This window comes from Schistocerca nitens, chromosome 5, assembly GCF_023898315.1.
Source record: "Schistocerca nitens isolate TAMUIC-IGC-003100 chromosome 5, iqSchNite1.1, whole genome shotgun sequence".
NCBI lineage: Eukaryota > Metazoa > Arthropoda > Insecta > Orthoptera > Acrididae > Schistocerca > Schistocerca nitens.
The window spans coordinates 708,391,798-708,417,396 of record NC_064618.1 but is presented as its reverse complement, the minus strand read 5'-3'; the positions used below and the strand labels follow the sequence as shown (position 1 = coordinate 708,417,396).

The following is a 25,599-nucleotide window of genomic DNA, read 5'->3' as shown; positions in this document are numbered from 1 at the left end:
CAGCCCGCCTGTACTGCATCAAGGCATCTTTCTTGGGACTGTTCTTACATCATACTTAGGCTGATTCACCGGGCTCGAAGAGCAAGGGTATGAAAATTGTTGCAAAGTTTCCAGACTTAACAAAACTGTATGAAACTTCAGTTTAATGATAAACCTGCTTCAGTTACTAAATGGACCCGTGTTACGAGATAATGAACCCCATTTAATATTTATTACTCTCTAGAGATACAGCTTTTTATAGTAAGTAAATAAAATAAACTTATGATACAATTTTCACATTTTACATAACGAAACCAGCCATCCTCCTGCTCACATACAACATTTTTAGTATTTTCCCGAGTCCTTGTTATATTTCTAAAGTCCATGTTTTTTTCTTGAACAAACCATCATCACTCATTTATAAAATTTCGTTGAGCCCATCATGTTTCTATACAAAATCGGAAAATTCTCTTCCAAAATAATGTTGTCTGTTCAGCTGCTGTTCTCTTCTGGCAATTACAATTAACTTATCTCGCCCAGTTTCATTACTTTGCTCATAGAGCGCACTTCCCTCGTTTAGTAAAAGCATCTTTCGACAATCCACGCTCAAGCAGTAACATGTTAAAGAAAGAAAGAAAAATAAAATGTTTTTAGAGTCTGACTAACAAAATTTTACGATATTCATTCATAACGCATTCTCATTACGTTACAAAATACGCCACAAGAAAGGAAAAAAAAGAAGAAAATGACATTGGGTCTAGTTATGTTAGGACAAAGTATGCCCTGACGGCGCCCATCTGGTGTAATATTAATTTCTTTTCATGTTAAGAGTGATGTATGTATTAAGGGGCGTGTGTTTTGTCAGTTTGATTCGAATGCAGCGTTGTACCTTACAGGATTTTAAGCATAATGGAAACTCCGTGTGTAACAAGCTGTAGTTAGTAAAAAATGCAGAGGTGTAAGACGAAGGGCAGAGATACAGCTTCGCCACTATTATCGGTGACAGTAATCAGAATATGGTTTGTATCCGACAAGTAATTCTACAGTATATTAAAGTACAAACTTTAGGTGTTTGTTTTTAATTAAGAAGCTAAGAGACAGAAGATATGAAAGGAATGATTTCCGTGATTATTGTACATATAAGTAAACGTAACCGTAGTGCCCAGCTCTGTTGGCATTCAAACAAATATAAAGCCAGATTGTGTTACATCATATAATCAATACAGAACGTGTAAAATTCGCAGTAGTGAGCGTTATTGAAGAACCTTTAAATGCACTGATGAAAAAAAATCGCAACATTAAAAATAATTAATGTAGAGTAATCAAATTTCGGGAATACGTTTTTGTTGTAACACAGTTACGTGATTAAAGTTGCAAGATCGTAGCGCGACATAATCCATTGGAAATGTGAAATGCTGGTACATTAATAGCCGATGTAACCGCCAGAATGTTGAATGCAAGCATGCAAACTTGCATGCATATTGTTGTACAGATTCAGGACGTCAGTTTGTGGGATGGAGTTTAATGCATGTTGCACTTGGTCGGTCAATACAGGGATGGTTAATGCTGTTTGTGGATGAGGTTGGAGGTGTCACCCGATGATGTCCCATATGCGCTCGATTGGAGACTGATTTGGTGACCGAGCAGGCCGAGGCAACATGTCGACACTCTGTAGCGCATGTTGTATGGGCACGCGTTATCCTGTTCCAAAACGCCGCCTAGTATGGCAGGCCGAATCACCAAACTGACGTACAATTTTCTGTTGGGGTGAGTGGGATAACCAGAGAGTGCTTCTGCTGTCATACGAAATCGCACCTCGGACCGTAACTCTAGATGTAGGTTCAGTGAGTCTAGCACGCAAACAGGTCGGTTGCAGGCCCTCGTCTAGCCTCCTTCTAACCAACACATGGCCGTCATTGGCACCGAAGCAGAACCAACTGTCATCAGAAAACACAAGCGAGCTCCACCCTGCTCTCCAGTGAGCCCTCGCCAGACACCATTGAAGTCGAAAATGGCGGTGGTTTGGCGTCAGTGGAATGCACGCTACAGGGCCTCTGTGTCGGAGCTGTCCTCGAAGTAACTGATCTGTAGCACTTTGTTGTGTCACTGTGATGCTAACTGCTGCTCAAGTTACTGCTAGAGATGTAGTACGATGTGCCATCCTCCGAACACGGTGGTCTTTCCACTCGGTAGTGCTACGTCGTCGTTCGGAGTGCGTTCTTCTTCTTCTTCTTCTTCTCACCACCTCTGCTAGCAATCATGTACAGTGGCTACATGCCTGGTAAGTCTTTCTGCAATATCAGAGAAGGAACATCAAACGTCTCGTAGTCCTATTACATGACCACGTTCAAACTCAGTGTGAGGTGTTTATAATGGCGTATTTGTCGCCGTAAAGACATTAAACTTGTTTTGTTGATTGATATATAAACATTATTGGAGAAATCAGTGATCACAAGTGCATGCACAGCCATATCCATCACTATGGGTGTGTCTATGTTTTGTAATTTTGTAGCTAATTTTATGTATTACATTACAGTTGTAGGCCTCAAGATGATCATGTGATGATCGAAACCGGTCACCTTTTAATAAGGGTGCCTTGCGATTACATAGTTATAATTAATTTCAAACTTAACCGTAATACCAGTAACGGCTATCGCCAAGATGAAAATTTCCCTTGAAACCAAGTCTTTGCAGGAATCTGAGCGCTTTAACGGGCAGGGATCCACCTGAAGCTTGAAGTAGTCCGTTAGGAAGACGCCGATGCCCGACAGATTAAGCATTCCAGAGTGGACCTTCCAGAAGGGCTGCAAAAGTCAGCTAGGTTGACCATGAAAAGTAGCGACACATTCGTCTGTTAACGGTTGTCTATGGTAGCCAAAGCGGACAGTGGGGCCTCAGTTTTTGAACCGCCATGACGAAGTCAGCGGGCGGTTTCTGCCACACGGACAAACAGTTCAGGCAGCATGTTGTAGCAGTATCCCTTTATACTGAAGGCTCCGAACTTCAAGCAAGGCTGTTGATTGTCAACGAACAAAGTCTTCAAGCATCTTGTTGCTCTTTCGTCGCGACAAGTGATTTAATAAATATCTACCTCTTAGGAAGGCATAGCACAACTGCATCAGGATATCGATGGTGGGCAATGAAAACTCATAATTCCAACACCATGTAACTCTTATCAAAGAGAGATTTGAAAGTGCATGGATTTCTCTAATCTGTCAGTAACTACGCTACTACTATATAGTTACACATGTAGCAACATTATCTGTATCGCTTAATGTATTATTTTGAGAAAGTGTTTTTTTCTCCTCCTGAAAAATTTATCAAAATGTAGTTACGAGGTTTTCGTTGCTTACGTCGATATGTATGTCAGTTAGTACCTGAAATAATGCGAAGTAATGATTTATTTTTTCTTCTTCTTTAAAGATCTTTATAATGGGATCAAGTCTTTTCGAAAGGTGTTATGTTTTGAATTAAGAAAAACGCCCATTTAGACAACTAGTGCGTCACAATTCTATACTGCTAATAAATGTTACGATGATAGCTGGAAAGTACGACCGCAACTAAGCCTTGGAGCCATCCACAATGCCGCTCATGTCACGCTAAAACTTGTGCTGCATACGTAGCATAATTTGACAGAATCTCTTTCTTTTGGCCGCCTTCATTTTCACGTGTATTGCTGCACGTATTGAATGTTGGTCAAATGTTTGAGCGAAGCGAAAACAAGACTCCCTGCAATTTAGTCAGTGGATAAAGGAAGAGGGATAATGGAGAAATAAGGTATGAAATTGATCAGTGTAAGGTCTAGTTTTAAAGAAGACGACATTTAATTTCATGAAAGTAATCCAGGTAATTAAGGCAAACATAATAAGTGATTTGAGGGAAAATTGAAATATTTCACTCACAGCTGCTACTACCTGTGTCAGTGAAGTGTCAAAAACCTCATCTCTTCAAAGTCTAGTTAGTTTGCACATAGAAAAGTTATATTGTGTGATATTTAACTGTCAAAATGGTTTCCTTCAAATCAAGTATTAAATTCAGGAAAATGAAGTGCCAATAAAATCACGCTTTCATAACAAACTTGAAAAAAAAAATGAAAAGAAGTTGGCCAAATATTTTGTGAAATGATTTTTCGAAGAATAAAAAATAAAATAGACAAACGTGTGACGCGCCTTTGAATGCTCGAAATCAGGTGCGTAAAATGTTTCTGTAACCCCTAACAGTTAATAATTTTTTTTCACTTTTAAAAATTTTTTCCTGTTGAGCAAGCCCTGTATGCAGAACAGTTGAGCAGTTTAAGCACACTTCACGACCACTTCCAATGTTACCACATGAATTAAGCGAGCTTCTCGTGTCTCTACTACTTATAAGCTCGTACTTCGCAACGGAAGTTGAAGATCAGCCTTTGTGTACCGTAACTTTTTTAGGGCTTCGTCGGTAAAGAGGGAACCCTAGTAGGATCACTTTCTCAATAAATTCGTTTATCGTAACCAAGAAGTCAAATAGAAACCAAACCTGTCGAAAGAAGCAAGGCAATTTCGTTAAGTTTTTTTGTACACAAAGTGAAATAAGGCAACGGCCTTGCATCAGTGGATACACCGGTTCCCGTGAGATCACCGAAGTTAAGCACTGTCGGGCGTGGTCGGCACTTGGATGGGTGACCATCCGGGCCGCCATGCGTTGTTGCCCTTTTTCGGGGTGCACTCAGCCTCGTTATGCCAATTGAGGAGCTACTCGACCGAATAGTAGCGGCTTCGGTCAAGAATACCGTCATAACGACCGGGAGAGCGGTGTGCTGACTCCACGCCCCTCCTATCCGCAACCTCCACTGAGGATCACCCGGCGGTCGGATGGTTCCGGTAGACCACTGGTGGCCTGAAGACGGAGTGCAAAGTGAAATAAGTAAACCCGTATATCCTAATCAAATAAATTCTGTGTTTGTTTGTATTTGTAAAGAAAGATATCGGCGCACAATTATGTCACTGACGTAAACGAAGGAAAATACATCTGTCGCTGAAGTGAGAAAACTAGCAGCGACGTCTATTGATTTTCTGGTGTACTAATTCCTCAGTAAGGTAAATATGCGACTACTAAGCTGAGCAGACTGTTAAAACTTTAGCCGGCCAGTGTGGCCGAGCGGTTCTAGGCGCTTCAGTCTGGAACCGCGCGACCGCTACGGTCGTAGGTTCGAATCCTGCCTCGGGCATGGATGTGTGTGATGTCCTTAGGTTAGTTAGGTTTAAGTAGTTCTAAGTCTAGGGGACTGATGACCTCAGAAGTTAAGTCCCATAGTGCTCAGAGCCATTTGAACCATTTGTTAAAACTTTAAATTACGATATCTTTTTTCTATCATCCGATTTCGATGAAATGAAGCCTGTACAGTCGCCTCAAACACCCATGAAAATTGGTCTGTTTGAGGCCGTCTGCCGCTCTTATTTACGTAGCTTTATAATTTTTCCAGCTGTCGCAGTTTCTGTTAGTAGTTCTATCAGAGCCACAGTGATTAAGCTAGAGGTCAAGGTCAATTACGCCTGCAAGTAGGTGAGGAAGCTGTGTGGGTCGCGGTCGGCACACGAGCTGTAAGGCAGGTGGCCAGTTTAGCGAAAGCAGACAGCACCAGGGGAGGCTGTTACTACAAAAGCTAAGGAATGGCCTGATACTCCTGAGCGAGCCTTTAACACAACAGTTGACGTGGCGCCTGTGACAGGGGTGTAAGACGCGGTGGGGGTGGGTGGGGGAGAGCAGCGGGATTTGTGGTGTGAGGCGAGCCTTTTGAGCGCTGGTGGCTAATTGCCGGTGGTGGCGCGCGCGGGGGCCACTTTTTGCGCCGGCCGGGCGGGCCGGGGGCGTGCAGGGGGAGGTGTGAAAATATCGACAGGCGGCGGTGGCTGGCGGCCGGCGCGCCCACCGCGCTGCGCTAATTGATCCTCTCCTCTCTCCTTGCCCACCTCGCCGCTGCCGCCACCATTATATTTTTAAACGGTTTAGCGCGCCAATTGGACGCTAAATGCCGCGCGGCCGCAGCGGTCAGCTCGTCAGCGCAAATCCAGCCCCCTATCACTGCCATCTCCTCTCCCGTCTTCCGTAGCGAGCCCCCGCAACGGCCGCAAGACTGTGTAATCGAGTGTGTCCGCCGTAATGTGAAGAATTCCTCTCGCAGAAATAGTCTCGTGTTCGATTTATGTATTTGTGTTCCACCGATTGAAGTCGGAACACCAAAATGTCTGAGAGTGTCCACTTCCACGGTGTATTTGTAGAGTATAGATATCTATGGAGTGAGCATTTTTATGCGTAGAACGAGAATTCTGCCCGCAGCATCTGCTGCAGCTCAAGTCACGTGATTTTGGAACCTTGCAGTTAAGACCGTATAGCGCTTAGCGTATTTTGTTCTTACGTCACTGCTACAGCGAGATCACCTACAAAAGCACCGTGAAATTCTGTTTACGTGTTTTACAGACATCTTAACAATATGATACCTGGAACTGAAGTTGTCTTAAAGACGGGAAGAGTAATGGTATTGTGCTCTTTCGCCTCAGTATCATAGCTCAGATTCCACTTTATTTATGTTTTTTCCATAACGGGATAAGAAGTGACTGCCAACGATAGTTTTTTTACGTTTTTTATTCTAGTCATTCATATTGTCGTATCTTTTTCGAATCAATTGCGTTACAATGACTGTGTCACGGAAGAAAAACGCGTTCGAAGTATGAAACTCTTACAGTAAATACTGTAAAGGGATTTGTACTATCTGCTTCTCCATTATTTTTTACAATTTTCCTTGATTTACTCTCCTGCTTTTTGCAGACAAGTGAAATATCTACAACATATTTTCGCCATCTCATCAGAAAAGTAAAACCAAACACTATGCACAAAAAAAATACAACATCAATGCTGCAATTTGGACGTAATAAAGCATAACTTCGAGGAAATTAATCAGACTGTCATCTATAAATTTTATCGGCATATAAGCATAGCACCAATTTGTAGACAATGACTAGCAGTTTACACTAACACGCTTGCAGATTTATCTAGCACTTGTTCCGCAAACACATGGCCATAAAATATGTCTCGAATATTTTTCAACACACTTGTACAAAGCGCCCCATATCAGTATGACATTTAAATTATACAGTAGTTGTACGTACCTGTGAAAAGTTCATTTATTTATTTTTACATCCGTATCAAGGACAGTACTGCACCATACCTGTTCCTAAAGGAAAAACGTGCAGAAACGTATTTGAAACAAGGCGAATACATGTAATCCTGAAGTTTCGCAAATTGGAGACAAACAGCGTCGTCCTAAAATCGCATGAATAGCCCTATTTGATGTTCAGAACACGCGCAGTACGCTGTGCTCACTCCGTAAACATATATACTCTATACTAGCTGACTGCTGCTGACATCAGTTGGTTAGTTGCTGACCTGAAGAAGAATCGCTTCGTAGGCGTTACAGGTGCCGGGTGTGTGTGACATCCTCGAGCTACACATTTTACATCAGAACGTTACATTTTTATTGCAATCTTTATTTGTAAATGAAGCTCTTTTGCTTTCCCAGGTAACTGGGAAAAATTTCTCAGGAAATTTTACCTTATGCGACAGACAATTATTTATATTTGCTTTGTCTACATGCGTTTTATTATTTTTGCAAAAGATGTATCTTTCGTAGCAAATTAGAACAGTGTTCAGAATCCTTCTTGATTCTTAGTGGATAGATAGTTTAATTTGTTCCGAGAAACTGTCTCATTAAACTAATAACCACTTAACATTTACTATGTTACTTTGTTCTGTTGTCGGTGTCTTATATTCCGCTATGTTCACATGGCTCATTGTTTTAAGTGCGACTGAGCTATGTTGTATTTTTAAGGCATTCTCAGTGGCTCTAGACACACACAAACCTACAGTTCAGTTGCTTTTTCATGCAGCTGTTCAACGATAGACATTTCTTTTGCGTGAGCTACGTGTATTGCTTCATATGTGTATAAGACGAGGAGAGTTGAATCCTAGCAGACAAGTGATCTTAAGCAATGTTGATGATGTTGACGATGATGATGCTAATGATAAATGATATGTCTTTGATTCGGCGTTAGTAAAAAATAAGGAAATGAGATTTTGGAACCAGTGAATTACACTGACAAGATGTTTTCGACCGCCACCTTCGTAGCTGAGTAACCAGTAACTGTTGGGCAGAGGAACTGTGTGTCAGTTCGGGAAGATTCGTTCAGAAGTATCACACGAGGAGAAGTAAGCCGCTGTTAGGAGGACAATTCGCGCGTCCAGTTTCGTACGCTGACGTTCACTGTAGTGTCTATGATCTGCCTTTCGAAAACTGTCATCCAGTGAGGTGTTACTGCTTAGGGCAGTACTGGCCCAGAATTGCTCTCCAGGAGCGTTCTTGCGCTCCACGAACGCAGCCGTCTGTTTATCGCTCCATTAAGCATTCAATGATGTGGCTTCTCCAGCTTCTATTATTATTATTATTATTATTATTATTAATTTTTTTTGGGACAAGTGTATAGACGCCATGGTACTCCTAACGCAGAATGTAAATCTAATTCAACACAGTTGGTATTGCTAGAGAATTGTGAGAAGCCGACTGCCTCGCTGTACCGGCATCCGGCTGCGGCCTATTCCTGTTCCTCGAGCTGACTCGTCGCGGCGCTAGGGAGGAGTGCGGTCGGAGTGCCCTAGCTAGGACAGAGCCGAGGTCGATCGGACTCCCGCAGTCCGCTCGTTTTGATAGCTCAAAGGTTTTTAAGGGATGTCACAGAGATGTACGAAAATACCGCATACTTCTTAATGAAACGATAGTACGCATTTGCGTTTCCTGCGGATACCTGAATATAAGGGTACGATCAGTAAGGGGAGCTGAAAAGTGCAAGGCTAGACAGCGCCTGTGTGAAACAGGAAATTCTGCAAGCAAAGTGGGGAAACATACAGGAAGTAGATAAAGAGTACCTGCTACTCTAGTTGCGGATAAAACAGGAAAACAAAATAAAATTTCTAATCGTATTACCGACATTGAACTGCATGGTGCTAGTGTAGCCGGGTTTTAGTGAATGACTGAGGCAATTCCGTACCCTTATTGTTCGCTATCTACTATGCGGCACGTCGGAACGGAGCAATGGCATAAAAGCCCTGTCACGAACTCCTTTCGCCACCATTTGCGTAAATTGCAAATACTTAAAAACTCATTATTTAAGGTAGTCGCATTGAAGAATACCTGCAACACTGGATTCTGCGCTGGTTTCTCTATCAGACTGTGCTCCGCGTTTTCATTTAGAAGCACAGTTTACAATTTAGGTGCACTCTATCCGAGCCTGAGCAGAAGTAGGTTACACCGGTGTTTTGTGAACTGATAGGCTACATTTTCCCAGGGAAGCTCACTGTTTTCGCTTTTATTTACTTTCTTTTTTCCTTTTTGTGTTTGCCTTTTGCGCTCGGTCCGTGTATTATCGTGGATGAAACCGCAGTGCATCGCTGCACGCATTTTTGGTGGCGCGGGCGCTCAAACGGCGGTCATTTGGGAGTGTCCCCGCGGGCCGGGCCTGCCCTGTAATCGAGTGCCGGCGACAGGACGCGCGAATCCCGCGCGGTCTCGGCTAAGCCACGGCGCTGTAAACAAGGCCGCTTTGTAGCGCCACGTCTGCATTTGTCACGGCCGGGCCGCCGCCGCCCCCGGCGTCTTTTCCCGCAAAGCCACCAGCCACCGCTCGCGCTACAGTTGAAAGCGTCACCGGAACAAAGATCTCTTCTGCCTCTCGGGGCCGCCCTCTGTGATCGGTGCACCATTTAACGCTTTCTCTCCTTGTACTCGAGCACGTGAAACGTTGTAAAGCCGTCAGTTCTTTCACAGATTCGGCCTGCGTACTTGTAACAGGTGTTCGATAGTAATGCTACCGTGCAATATTTAATATAAAGCGTAGTATCAGAATCAGTAAATGACATTTATTTAGCTCCCGCCCAAAGTAGCTACATTCGCTGCATCTCTTCAGTGTATCTTCTGGTATTTGAATACTGGTCCCACGCTTTCGGGAATCCATCCGCACTCATAAGGCAAAGCCACTTAGGGACTGCTGAAGATCACAGTAAAACCCCTGTAGCTAAATACTTGGTACACAGTTTTGCCTGATGGCACGGAACTTTACAAGAACCAACAGTCGACTTGCGATCTCAGAGATTCGTAGTTTTAAGTCACTGTATGCTTACCATTTATTACTATTTGTCTAGGACGATTAATCTACAGTCGTTTAAACAGTTTATCTGCGGAAAATAACCAATTGGGACATTGTATATTCGTCGGAGCAGACCTGACACAATAATCTCTAAAAACCCAAGTCTTTCTTCGTTACTTGTTTGAAAGGTAGTATTAGTTATTGTGCGGGGTCTCTCTTTCTATTGTTAACTCCCTGCACAGAAAAATTGTGTGAAGTGGGAAGGTATTTGCAGGAGACCAACAAAGTGTACCAGGGCGCGATCTCTGAATAATTTCACGAGACGCAAATACAGAATTTTTTCCAGGAGGGGCGGGGGGGGGGGGGGGAAGTGGCAGAAAGGTGAACGTGGCCTTATAGACTTCGTAACACTAATTTTGAAATAAAGTCTTTAAAGTATATATATATATATATATATATATATATATATATATATATATATATATATATATATATATATTTGTGTGTGTGTGTGTGTGTGAAAGAAAGCGAGTTGTACTGGGTGGGTGTCAGGTCAAAGGAAAGCTGTAGCACACAGAACGCCATTTCCTATAGGAAAATGCCGAGTAGTGTACTGAACTGAAACTAACTACCAATTTCATAACTGATTTACTGTGCTTTAATTATTTCCGACGATGAAAAGATACTAACCCCACGAGCAGTAGTTGATCGCCGGCCGCGGTGGCCGTGCGGTTCTGGCACTGCAGTCCGGAACCGCGGGGCTGCTACGGTCGCAGGTTCGAATCCTGCCTCGGGCATGGGTGTGTGTGATGTCCTTAGGTTAGTTAGGTTTAAGTAGTTCTAAGTTCTAGGGGACTTATGACCTACGATGTTGAGTCCCATAGTGCTCAGAGCCATTTTTGAGTAGTTGATCTTATCTCCGTATTTTGCCAGTCTTTTTCCCGCGTCTGTGTACAAGAAAACCGGAGTTGTTGGTAGCCGTTATGTTTTCTCAACAGATTCGTGGAATGTCTCATCACAGCCACGTGGAATATACAAATTAGAAATGCAAGTCATTGTAACCCACGTCGAACTTAATGACTGGGGCAAATTCTGCCTGAGATGTGAAGAGTAACAACTAACGGCAGCGCAGTGCTAATATATGTTCTAGTCTCTAGATAAATTATTAGTGCTTTACTTTGGCGATGGGTACGTGAAAAGACTGATAGCAAACATTATCTCAGTTCGAAAGTCGAGTTGCGTCTTTTGCAGGCGGATTAATGTTATCGGTGTTGAGGTCCAAATTGAGGCACATCACGATTTACCTTCTCCCTGTCGCTTGCCCTTCATTGATACCAAACAATGGTTTGCCAATGCTGACAGACGTTCGCCATAGACGTTGACATACACCTTACAATGCTGCAGAAGAATTACAGCTATAACCGTGCGATTCAGAAAGATGACTTCTATTACAGCGACCTGTGTATGATAATTCAGAGCGACATTGAGTCGTGATGGTAACCGGAGCGGCTGTTTCCGTGGTGTAGTCCGGCGCGCTGTGGAGTAATGCCGTCGTCGGCGGCCGCGGAGGCCGCCGTCAATCACTGAGTCGCGGTGCGCCGGGTGGGGGCAGCACCGTTTGTCGCCAGGCGGCTGGGACGCCGACGCCGCGAGTGCCTGCCCGCCGTCTCACCTCGTCAACGAGGCCGCGTGGCGCGCTGTGGACAGCTTCTTGTCTGAAGAACCGCAGCACCAAACAATAATTAATGTAGAGTATTAAATTTCGGAAATACGTTTGTCTAGGTAACATATTTACGTGATTAACATCGCAGTATCACAGGTTAATGTAAGCGCGAGATAAGCCATTGCAAATGTGAAATACTGGTACATTAATAACTGGCGTAACCGCCAGAATGTTAAATAGAGGCATGGAAATGTGCATGCGTAGTGTTGTACACGTTCCGGATGTCAGTTTGTCGCCGGCCGCGGTGGTCTAGCGGTTCTGGCGCTGCAGTCCGGAACCGCGGGACTGCTGCGGTCGCAGGTTCGAATCCTGCCTCGGGCATGGGTGTGTGTGATGTCCTTAGGTTAGTTAGGTTTAAGTAGTTCTAAGTTCTAGGGGACTTATGACCTAAGATGTTGAGTCCCATAGTGCTCAGAGCCATTTGAACCATTTTGTCAGTTTGTCGGAAGGAGTTCCATGCCTCTTCCACTTGGTCGCTCAATAAAGGGGCGGGTAACGCTGTTCGTGGATGACGCTGGAGGTGTCGTCCGATGATGTCCCATATGTGCTCGACGGCAGACAGATCTGGTGATCGAGCAGGCAAAGCCACTGTGTTGACACTCCGTAGAGCAAGTTGGGTTACAACAGCGGTATGTGGGCTAGCGTTGTCCTGTTGTAAAACAACCCCTGGAATGATGTTCATGAATGGCAGCACAACAGATCGAATCACCGGACTCCGGTACAAATTTGCAGTCAGGGTGGGTGGGATGACCACGAGAGTGCTCCTGCTGTCATACGAAATCGCACCCCGAACCGTAACTCCAGATGTGGGACCAGTATGTCTAGCACGCAGAATGGTTGATTGCAGGCCCTCAACTAGCCTCCTCCTAACCAACACACCACCATCATTGGCACCGAAGCAGAACCAGCTGTTATCAGAAAACCCAACAGAGCTCCACCGTACCCTCCATTCAGCCCTCGCTTGACACCACCAAAGTCGCAAATGGCGGTGGTTTGGGGTCAGTGCTACAGGACGTCTGGCTCGGAGCTGTCCTTGAAGTAATCGATTTGTAACAGTTCGTTGTGTCACTGGGTTGTCAAATGTTGCTCAGATTGCTGCTGCAGATGCAGTGCAGTACGATGCGCCAGAGCCATACGCCAAATATGATGGTCTTCCCTTTCCGTAGCGCCACGTTGCCGTCCAGAGTCCGGCCTTCTTACGACCGCACCTTCTTGTGATTACGTCTGTCAGCAGTTATGTACAGTGGCTGCGTTCCTGCCGTGTCTTTCTGCAAAACCGCACAAGGAACATGCAGCTTCTCGTAGCCCCATTACACGACCTCGTTTAAACTCAGTGAGCTGTTGATAAAGGCCTCTTTGTCGCCTTAAAGGCATTCTTGGCTAACATCAGTTCACCACGTTCAGTCTCAAAGGTAACTAACGCACACGACCGTTACTGCACGTATTTAAAGTAAATCTGTTTTGCATCCTCGTAGTGGCGCTGCTAGCGCTGCTCTCATGCGACTGGCGCGAAATGTAAGTAGACATCTTTCAGATGTAGAAACTGCCAACTTCCGTCGATATCGCATTACTCCTTCTTGGTGTTGCGATTTCTTTTCCATCAGTGTACAAATACCTTGCAAATACGCTGTAAGCTCACACGTAACAGTCAACGAAGCTTGACTCCTCTCGAGGACTGATGCATAATATTCAAGAATGGTGATCAGTGGGGCGATGTTATGAAGCCAAGGGATGGCGATAAAACTTCAGAATTAATTAGACTAAACAAAATGAAGCATTTGACCCTAGAAATTAAGCCAGGAACTTCAGGAATTAAGGAGTGGAAAATTTGCACATCAATTTTGTTTATTGGAGGGCAACCGAGAGATGATGAAATAATTATGATAATACATAAGTATGAAGGCATTCTCCCTAATTTTAGCGAGTCGGTACCAAGTTGTATTAGAAGGTTACTAATTACCACCAAACTTCCGATTTCCGTTGAAGCCAGGAATTTGTAGAATCTCCAATACTTTCACGCGCAGGGATACGCCTGCAAGATGAAGTTAGCCGTTAGCAGATACCATTGCCTGGCAGCTCAGTATTCCAGAACTGCTGCAAAATAAACTGGTTGGCAATAAAAAGTAGTGCCACTTTCGTCAATCGACAGTTTTCTTTAGGAGGCGAGATTTTATGTAGCACCCAAATGTAGCACACTTGCTCACTCTTTAGAACCCCGTGAAGAAATCAACGCGTGTTTCAGCTGTTAGAAGAGTAGACCTCCGGGTCACTTGGACCAAGTTTGGGCGCATGTTTTAGCAGTATATTGGTACCTAAGTGCTGAAGTCTAAGAAGGTTAGGGAATGTTTCATGTTTTCAATGAGCAAAGTGTTTTAGCATCTTGTTCCTCATTCGTCCCAACAACTTGATTAACACATAGCATGATTATAACTCAAAAGTACGATCACAGCCGAACCTCAGAGTCACCCATGCTCAAAAAATGGTTCAAATGGCTCTAACAAGGGAACCTCCCCATCGCACCCCCCTCAGATTTAGTTATAAGTTGGCACAGTAGATAGGCCTCGAGAAACTGAACACAGATCAATCGAGAAAACAGGAAGAAGTTGTGTGGTACTATGAAAAAAATAAGCAAAATATACAAACTGAGGAGTCCATGTTGCAGATATGCAACATCAAAGAGGGTGTGAGCTGAGCAGCGCCGTGGTCCCGTGGTTAGCGTTAGCAGCTGCGGGACGAGAGGTCCTTGGTTCAAGCCTTCCCTCGAGCGAAAATTTTAATTTTTTGTTTTCAGACAATTATTATCTGTCCGTCCGATGCGAGGTAACACCGCCGTAGTATGGGGACGCTACACCTAAACAAATATCGAAACACACGACGTCAGTCGACTACAGCGCAAAAACGTTAAAAACATGTGTTTTGACAGAGCACAGGGAAAACTGTGAAACTGTTGCATTCATTTGTTGCAGTTCATGTGACAAATTATTATGTTTTCATCACTTTATTGGGAGTGGTTATCACATCCACAAGAAAACCTAAATCGGGCAAGGTAGAAGAATCTTTATACCCATTCGCCAAGTGTACAAGTTAGGTGGGTCGACAGCATATTCCTGTCATGTGACGCACATGCCGTCACGAGTGTCGTGCAGAATATATCAGACGTGTTTTCCTGTGGAGGAATCGGTTGACCTATGACCTTGCGATCAAATGTTTTCGGTTCCCATTGGAGAGACACGTCCTTTCGTCTACTAATCGCACGGTTTTGCGGTGCGGTCGCAAAACACAGACACTAAACTAATTACAGTGAACAAGGACGTCAATGATCGAACGGACAGATCATAACTTTGCGAAAATAAAGAAAGTAAACTTCTCGCGCAGGGGAAGATTTGAACCAAGGACCTCTCGTTCCGCAGCTGCTCACGATAACCACGGGACCACGGCGCTCGTGAGCTGACGCTAACCTTGATGTTGCCTATCTTCTGCATGGACTACTCAGTTTGTATATTTTGCTTATTTTTTTCATATTTCCACACAACTTCTTCCTGTTTTCTCGATTGATCTGTGTTCAGTTTTTCAAGGCCTATCCACTGTGCCAACTTATAACTAAATCTCAGGGGGGTGCGATGGGGAGGTTCCCTTGTAAGCACTATGGGACTTAACATCTGAGGTCAGCTGTCCCCTAGACTTCGAACTACTTTAACCTAACTAACCTAAGGACATCACACACATCCATGCCTGAGGCAGGATTCGAACATGCGACCATAGCAGTAGCGCAGTTAGCCGGCCGGAGTGGCCGAGCGGTTAAAGGCGCTACAGTCTGGAACCGCACGACCGCTACGGTCGCAGGTTCGAATCGTGCCTCGGGCATGGATGTGTGTGATGTCCTTAGGTTAGTTAGGTTTACGTAGTTCTAAGTTCTAGGGGACTTATGACCACAGCAGTTGAGTCCCATAGTGCTCAGAGCCATTTGAACCAGTAGCGCAGTTCCGGACTGAAGCGCCTAGAACCGCTCGGCTACAGCGGCCGGCTCACCCAAGCCGTTGCTCAGGCAACTGTGCATAACTTCTAGTGTCGCCATAACATTATTTGTCAATCATTGGAGTGCTGTCACGTCAGTTGATTCAATGGGCTGCTTTTACTTATACCTGAGGGCTGCATCCAGTATCTCTCTGCCTTCTCTCTCTCTCTCTGCCTGTCTTTCTCTCTGTCTGAAACTATTATTTATATAAGTGTATTATGTCCACACCTGTCCTTAATTTCTCTTAGCAGGTTGATAATAATCACAGTGATTAAGCTAGAGACGATGGGCAAGCTGACGCGTGAATCACAGTCAGGACTGAAAGTTGTAAGGCGGCGTCCGTACCAGCAAGAGCAGAGGGCAGCAGGCGAGGCCATTGAGGCCATTACAGTGTTACAGATATTGCAATGAAACTTGCAGAAATTTGAGAGTTTGGAGAACGGTGAATATCATTTGATTAATTTTACTACGCAGGCTGCATTGACTCAGGAATATTCCTATGCACTGATTGTGGAGACAAGAGGAGACGTAATATTGCAACCTCAGGCTCAGTGAACGTATCTCGGGGTATATCTGTCCAGTTGTGCCCCTTTCTAGGGGCAATACATCTTACATTAGGAGACAACGTAGAAGTATATTCGGCTATTGAGCCACGTTACATATATCTGTCGGTCGGTAGTCCTGATTCTGGGGTCAGTGAAGCGTGTAGTTTGTGTTCTCCTGCTTACAAGAGGTTTTTGATTTCAACTTTGAATGTTTAGTTTGTATAGTATGTGTTACACTGTATCTGTCTGCCTCAGCCTGAATACAATCCTCATTGAGAGAAAGCAAGATGTTATTTTTCGGCTGAAATATTTTAAATTATTTCAATACCGTATCGACAGAATACTGTTGCGTGTGCTAACAACACTCCGCGTCTTTTAGAATTTATTAGCACTAGGCGTTTTTATAGTTCACTATATTTCAAATCAGATACGTGCGAGCTGAGTACGGTACCATTCTGGATAATCGAAAGCGAAGTCGACATGAGAGCCGCACAATAATCACGCGCTGGTTACATTGCCCATGCCCACTGTCAGCGATTCGCGGCCGCCGATTTGAGCCGCTCCACCCGCGTTGCCTCTCCCAGACTGCCCCTCCCCCTCGCAACCCTCTCGATTCTTATTGCGCCATCGATCCAGCGACCAACAAGCCGCGAGTGATCGCCAGTATCGACCTGGCGGGCCGACCGGCCAGCCCGCCTAATACCCGACGCCGCCGAAATGACAGTGACGAATTAAACTTTGCCGAGCGCTGATCGGATTGCTGGCCGGCCCGTCGAATGAGGATTTATTGTACGGTTTCCTTGGGCGCGCAACTGGCCCCTGCGAGGGAATCATTATATTTTTAAACGGTTTAAGCCGCGCCGCGCCGGCCGGCCGGCCGGCCGACCGACCGACCGACCGCCGGCGCCCACGCGGGACGTAAATCATCCTCTGTGGCCGGATGAAAGTATATCACGACCGCGGCTGCACAGCTCGACCCATGGATTCCAGCCTGCCGCTCACTCTCCAGCTCTGGCCAAGGTTCGCACGCTGCACTGAAGCTATTAACCCCACAGGTAGTGTGGCCTACGCCAGGGACCATCCTACTTAGCTGGTCCTATCTTTCTGACTTGGCCACTTAGCAGTAGTTGTTCGATGCTGTGGGAGAACATAGAATCTCAACTGTATTCACCTGAGAACCACTGGCGGAAACTTACGTGTCTGTCTTCGCCGTGTAATCATTAATTTCTATCGATTTTGTAATTGCTCAGTCTGAGCGACTGCGAACATGAATACCATAGAGATAGTTTTCTTTTTTTATTGCTTTCCGTCAGGGAAATTGAAGAAGGAAGCTCCATTTAGCTTGTTGCAATAGACAGGTAAAAATGTGATACTCATCCTCAGCGTGTTTATCGAAATATCAGGGTTGTGTTAGTAGGCTCTAATGCCCATACCAGTACTATAGTTGCGGAAACGAGACGACGTTCACCATTGGCAGGTGAAATCGAAATTTTCATATCCTTGAGCATACAGTTTAATTTGGAGACTCAATACAGTTAAGTAACAGGGTTTATATGGTTTCTGAATTTTTATACTTTCTGAACTTTTACGCTTTTCGAATTTTTTGTGGTTTTCGAATTTTTTGTGGTTTTCGAATTTTTTGTGGTTTTCGAATTTTTCCGTTTTTTATTGTTTCCTTAATTTCTCCAAAACATTGAACGTATTTCTTATTTCCTTACTGCTTACTCAGACGTGTTTCTGCACCTATTGCGGTTTTCAGTGAATGTACTTTATTTCTTTATGCAGAGAATGTAAATTATAACTAAATCGAAATAATCCTCAACCAGTTGCATAAAAGAAATTTATTTTCTTTGCCAGTTTCAGGCACTTAGCGCCCTTCTTCAGGAGGAACTATCGCATTAGTTGTGTGTGTCAACAATGTGAGAGATGCAGGATATTGCTGAGGTGATATAGTTCATAGTGCCTGTACAGAAGTGGTGTAAAGAAGCCGAACAGGCTTGTACAGACACCACGAACTACATGACCACAGCATTATGCTGCACGCATGTTAATGTTGACACTCGCTAATAATACGATGGTTGTAACCTTTTGAAGAAGGGCACGAAGTGCCTGAAACCGGTTTAGGAAATAATACTTTTCTTATGCAACTGGTTCTCAAATTTTTCGATGTATAGAACTACAGTTGCTAAAGATGGACAAAATACTAAACCATAACTGTTTAGAATGAACCACAGTGGCGTAAGGCAAGTAGAGACGAACAGTTTTATACAGGGCACTTGCGGACTATCCAACCGGCAAGCAGTCTCAACCTGGTCTACAGAAGCTATCTAAGCTACTGCGCATGCGCCTCGCGCAATATTTTATCTAAAATGGCCCTTTAATATTAAAAATCCCTTGTTCTTACATTTAAAAAATATAAAATTGACGTTCGCGCAAAAAGAAGAACGAATATTGGGTTTAACGTCCCGTCGACATCGAGGTCGTTAGAGACGGAGCACAACCTCGGATGGTGTCAAGGATGGGGAAGCAAATCGGACGTGTCCTTTCAAAGGAACCATCCGGTCATTTTCCTGGAGCGATGTAGGCGAATCACGGAAACCTATATCCGAACAGTCGGACACGGGTCTGAACCTTCGTCCTCAAGAATACGAGTCCAGTGTGCTAACTACTGGGCAACCACGAACGTTGCCTTTGGGTAAATTTTACCTCAAAATATTGTGAATTTTAACAGCATAAAATTAAGAATTAAACCTCTTTGTTTATCTGGCCTCATTACGATACTGCTTTGCTTGTAAGGGTTAAGTTTCTAATTGTTTACGTAATTGATGTTTGCATAACGATTACAGAAGTCTTCTTTCTTTCATTACTGTCATAGGAAAATTTAAGTTAATAGTGTTAACGAAACAGCCGACTAAGCTGGTGGCGTAAGAGAGGGAGAAAATATTGAAAATCGCGCGCGATTCGCCTACGCTGTAGCTTAAGCAGTTTATGTAGGCTAATTTGATGTTTTTTCTCGGGTTAATGGACCGCAAGTGTCCTGTATAAAATTGTTCGTCTCGACTCCCCTAGACGACTATGCTACGTTCTAAATAGTTGTCGCATTCGCTGTGTATTCACTTTTAAATTTACATAGACTACGCATAAACTACCTTAGAGAAACGCGGTGGTCGTCTTGTAAATTTTTTAAATCAAATATTTCAGGCCCCTGTCATTCAAGCCGATTTCGACCAAGACACCATCAGGTGCGCTGCTAAAAAGGAAAGAAAAAATCACATAGTAAAATATAGGAAACTAAATTACAAATCTAACTAACTTCTATGTATAACTACACGTACTTTGATACGTAACGTAGCAACTGGTCATCTTTATATTGTTACGTAATTAACTGTACCCCTTAGTTCCAGTAACTAGGGCACAACTATGTTTTCATTGTAGTCGCCTCGCCTGACCTGTTCAGTTGATATAAGCAACGATGATACATCTCCAAGTACATGTATTTGAGTATTGAAGCCACTTTGATTTGTAATTTGAATTCCAAGTATTCTATGTAATCCTCATTCTCTGTTTTTAAATCGGTCGTCCGATGATAACTTCATAATAAGTCGAAACCAGTGAATGATCTGAGGCTGCCAAATAAGACAGGCGCTTGGTGGTTTTAGATTTGTAATAGTAATCGAAACTGTTGAAAATTTTATATAGAGGTAAAGGTGGATAAATGGGCCCCCACTCCGTTTTTTTTCTTATATAACACCTTTTATTTTTAGTATAATCACCTGAAATTAACATAAAACATTTCTCTAGTATGTCCTGCAATAGTTACGACATGTTTTGGTCCAACTTTTTAATATTTAGAACAAAATTTTATTTTTTTTCTGATACTCTGCATTTTGTTGCGTCAAGAATTTGTGCTGGTAATACGGCCCCAAGGTAGTTTGAAATAAAAAGAAACAAAAATTTGAAAAATATAATTTTATTTAATTTTTCTGTGCAATGAAAGAAAGATTCACTCTGAAAATTGTTAATTAGTCTACTACTGGGATGGATTTCACATCCTACGCCTAGCCTATTTACAATAGTCACACACATAAACATCTTTTTTGCATCCAGCGCATTCGTTTTGAGTCCACATCTCGCAGGCTATACACTGGGCCCAAAGTTCACCTTTTGTGTCCTTTGAAAAAATCCCTTCACGAAATAGACATACAGCGTCGTCAACATCAGGGACAGAAACACCAACTTTTTATTTCTTGTGCAAAGCTGGTAGGCCATGCGCCTGACGTCATTTCTGGTAAGGCCGTAGAATTTGGATTCCATAATGAGAAGATATTTAACCAGTTCGTCCTCAAGTCCCTGTGGTAAAACCGGTGGAGCGTAGAACGAGGGACAGAGTACACTTTAACCGCTGTTTTCAACCCCATTTTTTTCTCTTTAATAGCTACAATAGCATTTGCCATATTTGCTTTGTCCCACGATTGCCGTTTCGATTTTTTTGGGGGTACAAGATGTGTTCGAGGCATCTGAAACATAAAGAGTAGCAATAGCTGATTGATTTTACGGGGCCCATAATACCAGCAGCAAAAGGGGTCCATATATCCACCCTCGTCATCTTGGAAAAAACGATCTTGCCTACGGTTAGTTTGGTTCGCAACCGACGTTAATTAACGTAAAACGGTATCCCAACAGCAAGCCAAATACGTACCTTACCTTAGTTATACTAATAACATGTTAGAAATGTGAGTTTTATTCAAGTAAAAACTAACCTTTCAAACTTTTGATGACAGCGAAAAAATTCACAGCACAACTACTCACAAACCATGACAGCTACTATGTCTGCGCACTGTACAGTGAAGTTTGGCAACTAGTTCTAGTAGTTCATGTGCTCTCCGCTACAATTCGTGGCCTGTACTTCCAAATATGTAGGGGGCCCATAATACCAGCAGGGGCCCATTTTTCCACCTTTGCCTCTACTGTATGTCGCAGAAACGAAGCGAGACATGCAGATGATGATATATAACATTTTGAAACATGCATGTTTGATTAAAAGAAAAAACTTACACTGAAGCGCCAAAGAAACTGGTATACGCATGTGTATTCAAATACAGAGATACGTAAACGGTCAGAATACGGCGCTTCAGTCGGCAACGCCTATGTAAGACAACAAGTGTCTAGCGCAGTTGTTAGATCGATAACTGCTGCTACAATGGCAGGGTATCAAGATTTAAGTGATTTGAATGTGGTGTTATAGTCGGCGCACGAGCGATGGGACAATCTCCGAGATAGCGATGAAATGGAGATTTTCCCGTACGGCCATTTCTTGAGTGTCCCGTGGATATCAGGAATCCGGTAAAACATCAAATCTCCTCGTTACTGCGGCCGGAAAAAGATTCTACAAGAACGGGACCAACGACGACTGAAGAGAATCGTCCAACGTGACAAAAGTGCAACCCTTCCGCAAATTGCTGCAGATTTCAGTGCTGGGCCATCAACAAGTGTCAGCGGGCGATCCATTCAACGAAACATCATCGATATGTGCTTTCGGATTCGAAGGCCAACTCTTGTACCCTTGATGACTGGACGACAAAAAGCTTTACCCCTCGCCTGGGCCCGTCAACACCGACATTGGACTGTTGACTGGAAACATGTTGCCTGGTCGGTCGAGTCTCGTTTCAAATTGTATCGAGCGGATGGACGTATACGGTTATGGAGACAACCTCATGAATCCATGGACCCTGCATGTCAGGAGGCGATTGTTGAAGCTGGTGGAGGCTGTATAATGGTATGAGTCGTGTGTAGTTGGAGTGGTATGGGACCCCTGATGCTTCTAGATTCGACTCCTACAGGTGAAACGTACGTAAGCACCCTATCTGATTACTTGCATACATTCATGTCCATTGTGCATTCCGACAGAATTGGTCAATTCCAGAAGGGCAATGCGACACCCCACATGTCCAGAATTGGTACAGAGTGGCTCTAGGAACACTTCTGAGTTTAAACACTTACACTCGGCACCAAACTCCCCAGAAATGAACATTATTGAGCAAATCTAGCATGTTTTGCGACGTACTGTTCAGAAGAGATCTCCATCCCCTGATACTGTTACGTATTTCTGGACAGCCCTACAGTATTCGTGGTGTCAGTTCCCCCCAGCACTATTTCAGACATTAGTCGAGTCCATGTCACTTCCTGTTGCGGCACTTTTGCGTGCTCGTGGGGGCCCCTACACGATACTGGCCAGGTGTACCAGTGTCTTTGGTTCATCACACTAATATAACTAATTATAAAATTAGATGCATTTCCTGAAGGTCCTTCTCCTAATGTTATGAGGAAAGTTGTATGTTTGTAACAGTTGTCTTAGTAGTCACCGCTTCCTGTTTTGTATATAAATGAGAGTGATGTTGTTTGATACAGTACTTGTGTATATGTTGCAGGTAAGTGCGGATGATGATACCGAGGACTCGAAGTACGGAGCGCCGGAGGACTTCGTGAGTAGCGCAGCTGTCGCCTGGCCCAGCTCGCGCCGCAGCCCGCTCGCCACGAGACGGCTGCCTCCCAGCAGAAGGGCGAGCCTTGCCCTGCTGTCGTAGCTTTTGTCTTTAAACTGGCAAGAAACCGCTTGCAAGATAAGTGGTTGCTATTCCTACATAACTCTACTCAGCTCACCGGGTAAAATAGTAGTGTATGAAGTCATTCAGTGCGGTATTAAAGCCCACTATACTTGACAGTGACGAAATGTCGAAACTTCAATCACAATAGATATGTTTAACAACCACGCACCGAATAACTGCAGTCAGTAATTATACTGTCGACCCAGTCTTCATCAAAATTCTAAAAATATTAATCGCTTCTTAAAATAGCACACGGGTCCCTTTGTAATGCTGAACTGGTATTAGATGCTCATGAGACCCTCAGGCGCAGTTAAATGGTGTGTATGTACCAGTCAATTGTATGGAGTCAGCTAATTCTAAGGTGGGTCAAAGTGGGGACGTAACAAAATGACAAAAGGAGCTAACGTGTCCATGACCACACCGTAAATGAAGTTGGCCATTTTATGGTTATCAATGCGGACTTTCCAACTTGTCCACGAGAAATGTTGTACCACTTGTCGCCATGTAACACGGAGTAAGAACAATGGTCCTAGAAAGACTCTAACTGAAAGAGAGGGGAGATGATTGTCGTGCCTTTTCAATGGCAATCCACTTGAAACCCTACACGGACAGCTGCTGTCAGCGGATGTAGCTCTCAGGCTATCGCGGGCATCAACCGTGATGTTTAATTCAGTATTCTCGCTGACCAAGTGTTGCCCTTTCTTCCACATCTTCATTAGGAATATGCTGTGGACATTGCTTTCTTCCAAGATGACAACACTGATGTTCAGGCACAATGAGTGCTCAGTGGAGCAAATGTCAGAGTATTGAATACTGTATACTCTACCGTCATGCTGATCACGAACAGAAATCATTGACCAAGCTACCGATAGGATCTTTGGTTCGACGAACACTAAGACGTCTTGTTGAACCTAGACTGGCCCGCTAAACAGCTTAGTAATCAATATCCCCATCATTTGGTAACTCTATAGGATCTAATAACTAATAATGGCATCAGCTGAATATGGCATACGTGAAGAAACTTGCATTGCCTCCCTCCCCGATCTGGGGTGTTACATGTTACTAGCGCAGTTCCTCGTGGGGATGACTGATTTTTTTATCCGGTATATGTAAAATGATTCTAAAAGAATACCTTCTTAGACTTTTTCAAGATAAGTTTCGCGTCGTATCGCTGTGGAAGCTTCGCGACAATACTGATTATTCAGATGTTATCTGGTGTTCGCTGCCAGTGAAGGAGGACACAAGAATTATTTCGGTGGAGAAGTTTGGTCGACACTCAGTGCGATTAGGATAGTCGGTCAGCGAAGAAATCTCCTTTCCTCGTTTCGCAACAGTACTTTAACTGGCCAGTTACGCCTTCGTGGTTCTTCCGTGCGTGTGGTCCTTTGTATACATCTCCTCTCTAAATTTGGCACTTTGTGTGAAATGAAGATTTCCTTGGCCAAATGGAGTGCAAAATGGCACGTTTGTCAGTTTTATACGATCATGCTTCGAAGTTCTTTTAAAAGTGGTATAAGACGAAACGTAAGTTTTCGCTGCTTGCTGCTGACACTCATAAATAGTTGCACGAAGAGTGTAGAGGTGTTTCGCATACTTCACAAAAGATAAATTGTTGCCCTCTGTAGCAAACAGTTTCTATTCTGTTGCTACACAATGAATTTTGCTATGGTTTTCAATCTGCGCAGTGTTATAGTTAATTTTTAACTTCTGCTCAAGAGAAACCACCGTCTGCATCTTTAATGTGGCTCGTTGTTAAGGGAGGCAGGCAGATCTGGCGAGCTGCATACAATAAGTGGCGGCGCCTCTTCACAAATTTTGTAGTTCCCAGGTACAGTTGTGCCTACTTTCTAGAACATCGGTTCCCATGTGTGTGTGTGTGTGTGTGTGTGTGTGTGTGTGTGTGTGTGTGTGCGTGCGTGCGTGCGTGCCTGCGTGCGCGCGCGTCCGTGTCTTGGAGCTTTTCTTACATAGGAGCAAAATATATTAATATTAATGGTGAAGTAGGAAACTCAAGGGATTTTGAAACTGCAGTGTCGCAAGTGGCTAAGTAGATTATAGTAGCGCGACATTGTGCGCGTTACCACTCTTAAAAAATCACTTCTGCCATGCCGTATCATACACAGAAAAATGATATGTTACGTTGCTTACTGACATTTATTGTTACTGAGGAGTGCTTTCTCAATATAAAAAAAGTACAAAAGAAGCGTAATTCTTGTTTGCGTTTCGTGGTGCACCCTGTTGAGCTAACAGCGCCTGAGACAGTGCAGGATTTGTAGTATATATCGATAAAGAACACGTTTGTTTGTGTTAGTGTACGTTCTGGCGACGTTTTGCAATCTTCAGTGAGGTTTTGTTTCTGAATATATACACTCCTGGAAATTGAAATAAGAACACCGTGAATTCATTGTCCCAGGAAGGGGAAACTTTATTGACACATTCCTGGGGCCAGATACATCACATGATCACACTGACAGAACCACAGGCACATAGACACAGGCAACAGAGCATGCACAATGTCGGCACTAGTACAGTGTATATCCACCTTTCGCAGCAATGCAGGCTG

The 25,599-nt window shown here is 43.8% G+C and overlaps 1 protein-coding gene and 1 pseudogene across 1 annotated transcript in view; both read left to right on the top strand.

Annotated features, from left to right (window-relative positions):
• LOC126259243 (protein bric-a-brac 1-like) overlaps positions 1-25,599 on the top strand; it is an 885,843-nt gene that overhangs the window by 529,296 nt on the left and 330,948 nt on the right. The window contains exon 2 of the mRNA XM_049955867.1: positions 22,860-22,913. Within this exon, the coding sequence (XP_049811824.1) occupies positions 22,860-22,913 (54 nt within the window). The remainder of the gene's footprint in view (positions 1-22,859; positions 22,914-25,599) is intronic.
• LOC126261203 (5S ribosomal RNA) lies at positions 4,548-4,665 on the top strand (annotated as a pseudogene).